Source organism: Engraulis encrasicolus, chromosome 10, assembly GCF_034702125.1.
Source record: "Engraulis encrasicolus isolate BLACKSEA-1 chromosome 10, IST_EnEncr_1.0, whole genome shotgun sequence".
Taxonomy (NCBI): Eukaryota; Metazoa; Chordata; class Actinopteri; order Clupeiformes; family Engraulidae; genus Engraulis; species Engraulis encrasicolus.
The window spans coordinates 8,158,154-8,163,153 of record NC_085866.1 but is presented as its reverse complement, the minus strand read 5'-3'; the positions used below and the strand labels follow the sequence as shown (position 1 = coordinate 8,163,153).

The following is a 5,000-nucleotide window of genomic DNA, read 5'->3' as shown; positions in this document are numbered from 1 at the left end:
CTTTTTAATTAACAATCCGGTGCAACCAGAGCAAGACTAAATCACAAGTGCAAAGGAAAATGAAACTGGTGCCACACGGACATCGTATTTTGCGTCATTTAATATTTTCAGTGCAGTAAGACTAACGTTTCGACATGTGTCTTCATCATCAGCATCATCGAGGACACCAGAGGACTCTTACTGCACTGAAAAAATAAATGACACAAAATAGACATCTGCGTGGCCCCAGATTCTTTTTCCTTAGAATTTATTGCATGTTAACCCATTGTGTCCTGGAAACACATATACGCTGCATTTAGGTTTTTGAGATTTGAGCTGTTTTAATAAAAATGTGGGTAGCTTGGAGCGGAATGAACACATTCTAAGGCAAAAAGAGGGCCCTAGCTTTTAAATGTCTTTTAAATGTGTTATTTCATGTTTGTATGTGCTTCAGAGGCTGAGATATTCAGGATTTAATAGGCAGAGGGCACCCTTCCCCAAAAAGGTCTTAGGACAAAATGGGTTAAGGTGAAAGGCTCATGGACATCCCAGTCATTTTCTCCTTGCTTACTAACTCTAACTGTTAACTCCGCACTATGCCTCTAACTTCCTTCCTGCTGCATGATTGTTAATATGAAATTCTTCCATTTTGGCTACAACAACTTGAGTCCTCTATGCGAGAGAAACAATTTGCTATAACTGTTTTATAAACATATGCTAACTGTTTCTCTTCTATGTCTTCTCCTGTCAACCTGTCCTATATCTCTCTATATGTCATTTCTCCACCTCTCCTCTTCTCTTCTCTTCTCTTCTCCTCTCCTCCCCCTTCTCTTCTCTTCTCTTCTCTTCTCTTCTCTTCTCTTCTCTTCTCTTCTCTTCTCTTCTCTTCTCTCTCTCTCTCTCTCCTCTCCTCTCCTCTCTCTCCTCTCCTCTCCACTCCTCTCCTCTCTTTTCTCTCTCTCTCTTTTCTCTTTTTTCTATTCTCTTCTCTTTCTCTTCTCTTCTCTCTCTTCTCCTCTCCTCTCCTCTCTCCTCTCCTCTCTCTCCTGTTCTCTTTCTCTCCTCTCCTCTCCTCTCCTCTCCTCTCCTCTCCTCCTCTTCTCTTCTCCTTCTTCCCTCCTCCCCTCTTCTCTCCTCTCATCTCCTCTCCTGTCCTGTCCTCTCTCCTCTCCTCTCCTATCCTCTCCAGCTACCCCCTCCTCTCCTCTTCTCTCCTCTCCTCTCCTCTCCTCTACACTCCGCTCCTCTCCTCTCCTCTCCTCTCGATCTCCTCTCTCTCTCTTCTCTCCTCTCCTCTCATCTCATCTCATCTCATCTCATCTCATCTCATCTCCTCTCTTCTCTTCTCTTCTCTTCTCTTCTCTTCTCTTCTCTTCTCTTCTCTTCTCTTCTCTTCTCTTCTCTCCTCTCCACTCCTCTCCTCTCCCATCTCCTCTCCTTTCCTCTCCTCTCCTCTCCTCTCCTCCACCTTGCCTCTCCTCTCCTCTCCTCCACCTCTCCTCTCCTCTCCTCTCCTCTCTCCTCTCCTCTCCTCTCCTCTCCTCTCCTCTCCTCTCCTCTCCTCTCCTCTCTTCTCTCTCCTCTGCCTCTTCTCTTCCTCTCTCCGCTACAGGCTTATGCAATGATGCTGTCTCTATCTGAGAGCAACCCTCTGCACGCCTCCTCCCAGAGCTCCCTGGACGCCTGGCTGAATATGGGTGGGGGCTCGGCTGACCCCAGCAGCGGCTTCCACCCCCTCAACCACATCTAGCTGCCCAGACGCCAGACTGCCCAGACGCCAGACGCCAGAGACAAGGCCTGGAGGATAGGGCAGTGCAGGCCAACGCAGGTGGGGGGGCATGCAACCACCCACCCACCCACCAACCCACCCACCACACCACACCACCACCACAGTACATCATCCCAACACCACCTAACCACACCCACCGTCACCAGAGGAGAAGGAGAAGGAGGAGGAGAAGGAGAAGGAGAAGGAGAAGAAGAAGGAGAAGGAGAAGGAGAAGGAGAAGAAGAAGGAGAAGGAGAAGGAGAGGATGACAGAATGGAGAGATGGAGACAAGAGACCGACACAGACAAACACACACACACATACACTACACATGATATACAGTACACAGTCACACACACGTATGCCGGTGACATCAGAGCCCTGCTACCTGTTGCAAAGGCTGTGGACACAAATGGCCTTCGCTCTGTGGCCGTAAAGGACAAATGAAATGAAACGCAACAAAAATGACAGAATATCGCCTCCATTTCTGCATCACAGGCTCCTGGCCAATTGGACACAGAGACCATTGCAGTGAGCCAATGAATTCCCAAAACACAGCAGAGCGTGTGAGAGTGTATGTGTTTGTGTGAGAGTGTGTGTGTGAGAGTGTATGTGTTTGTGTGAGAGTGTGTGTGTGTGTGTATGTGAAAGATCACATGACGCAAAAGGCATCGCAGAACAAGTGTGCATCAGTTAACTGGAAAGAGCATCACTTTCTCACTCTCTGTGTGTGTGTCTGCGTGTGTGTGTGTGTGTGTGTGTGTGTGTGTGTGTGTGTGTGTGTGTGTGTGTGTGTGTGTGTGTGTGTGTGTGTGTGTGTGTGTGTGTGTGTGTGTGTGTGTGTGTGTTTGAGCATGTGTGCACATGCTTGTGTGCTACTCCGCCTCATCTGCGCCTCCTCTGCGCCTCCTCTGCGCCTCCTTGACATCTTGAGCATCTAGCTGGAAACACAAGTCGGCCCACGTCAGCACACTGTACAGACATTCCCCATAAAGCCACCGGAGCGACACACAGAGAGAAAGCCAAGAGAAAACGATTTTTTTCGAAGGGTCTCAACATCAACAGTCGATTTCCTGAAGATGGACAACTTGCTGCGGGTTTTTTTGTTTTTTCTTTCTTGGGGGAGGGGAGGGGAGGGGGAGGGGAGGGGAGAGAGAGGGGGGGGGGTAGCTGGTGATTTTTAAATATTTAAATTATTAACCCTTCGGAGGCTATCAAAGTCCCCTCCTCCCATTATCATGCATTGCCATGGTAACCTCGTTTTTGTATGTTGTTTGTTCTTCGATAAACAGTATTGTTTCATTTTAGGCACCTAAGTGCTGATTCGTTAATATAATTATTTAGTGAAGGACCAAAATTGTATGATACTGTTGTATGATGTACAAAATAATTTGAACGTTTGTAGCAAAAAGAGTGATGTGTGTGCCAAATAACCCGTAGGAAACATTTTTCGTCTGACAATCATTTCTTTTTTTTTTCCATGCCAGTTGTAGTCCTTTTGCCTTTCTTTCCTCTTATATATTTGATTTCATTTTATTTTATGCTTGTTTATTTGTTTATTTATTTTGGTTTCTTGTCATCAGTGGAACACAAGTGACAAATGAAAAAAAAGCAAAAAAGGAACAAAAAAAATCCCATGTATCTTTTTTCCTGAAGTAATTAATTGAGGTTCTGAATCTCTTGATTTGATGGGTGTTCAGTAGAGACAAGAGTGCCAAATTTGATCTAAAAAAAAATCATTTTTCAAAAGAAAATCATTCAACTTATTTTATTTGTGTGAAAAAAATTGTAAGTCAAACTTCAAATCTTTTTTTTTTTTTTTTCCAAATTGTGATCCTCGTGAGGTTCGGTTTGTGTAGCGAACGTTCAACCATTTCAATGATTATGCAGCGTGTTGCGCGTTTTTTTTTTCTTCTTTTGTCGTAAAGCAGAAAATATGGTTGACGTCCAAACAGCTGTTCTGAATTGTTCTGAAACATTTCTAACATGTCAGTTGACTGGCACTGTTGGGCATTGCATCTATCACGTACTCAAACATGTATTACCCCCTTTTTTCAAATATTTCAAATCAGAGAGAAAAAGAAGAAGAAAAAACTCTATCCATTTTTTAAAGTCCGTATGAGGCCACCTGAAGTGATTCAGTCGTGTAGCCTATGTGCATAGGCAAATGTGGAGATTGAACACTGGCATGGGCAGCAGTGATGATCACAGAAGAGCTCCCTGTTGGTTGGGGAAATGTAATGTTGTTGCAGCTGGAGGTGTGGGGACAAGTGTGTATCCTTTAACCTTCTACATCATCCTCTCACCCTCTGCTCTTTGTCACCCCTGTTAAAACGCACACATTCACATTCACACACACACATGACATATTACACATATCATGCCAGAGCAGTGCAGTCCCGGGCCAGATCAGTGCCACGTGTGGGCCAGGTGGAGCTGCCCAGGGGTGGCTGGGTGCGTGGTTACCCAGGTAGCGGGGTGCAGACCAGGGGTAGTCTCCAGAGGGCACATCACCAACTGCCACCACCTTCAGACTGTGTGTGTGTGTGTGTGTGTGTGTGTGTGTGTGTGTGTGTGTGTGTGTGTGTGTGTGTGTGTGTGTGTGTGTGTGTGTGTGTGTGTGTGTGTGCGTGCGTGCGTGCGTGCGTGCGTGCGTGCGTGCGTGCGTGCGTGCGTGCCTGCGAGCGTGTGTGTGTGTGTGTGTGTGCATGCCTGACTCATTTCTCTTGAGAAGAACACATAGGTTGACCCCTTTGGACTGTGAAGCCACAGAATAAAATGTACCATGGTAGGGAGAGAGAGAGAGAGAGAGAGAGAGAGAGAGAGAGAGAGAGAGAGAGAGAGAGAGAGAGAGAGAGAGAGAGAGACTGAGATAGAGAAAGACAGGGAAGGGGAGGAAAGAGAAAGAGACTGTACGGTAGAACCATACAAAAGAATAACACAAGTTGGAAATGGACATAATGAATGTGTACATCTTTGATTGTAGCGTTATTCTCGTGTTTTTTTTGTTTTTGTTTTTTCTTTTCTTCTGCTTTCAAGAATCGTTGAAGTTCGTCAGTCAGGACATCAGGTCCTCGTCGCCTGTACCTTTTAATCCATTTTCTCTCTCTGCATAAAAAGAAACGTGTTTTTTCTCTTTCCTCTTCTCACTTCACTTCACTGCAGGGCCTCTCATTCGGGTCTGTATGCAGCATTAACTATAGCACTTAAAGGTGGGGTTGCAGGTTAACCATATTAAGAAAATGTACCATTA

General features: G+C 45.6%; 1 protein-coding gene across 11 annotated transcripts in view; it reads left to right on the top strand.

Annotated features, from left to right (window-relative positions):
* prdm16 (PR domain containing 16) overlaps window positions 1-1,819 on the top strand; it is a 422,829-nt gene extending 421,010 nt beyond the window's left edge. For all 11 annotated transcript variants that reach the window (XM_063207984.1, XM_063207983.1, XM_063207982.1 and 8 more), the window contains one exon: window positions 1,592-1,819. In XM_063207984.1, the coding sequence (XP_063064054.1) occupies window positions 1,592-1,604 (13 nt within the window). In that variant the 3' untranslated portion in view covers window positions 1,605-1,819. The remainder of the gene's footprint in view (window positions 1-1,591) is intronic.
* Window positions 1,820-5,000: the final 3,181 nt, after the last annotated feature.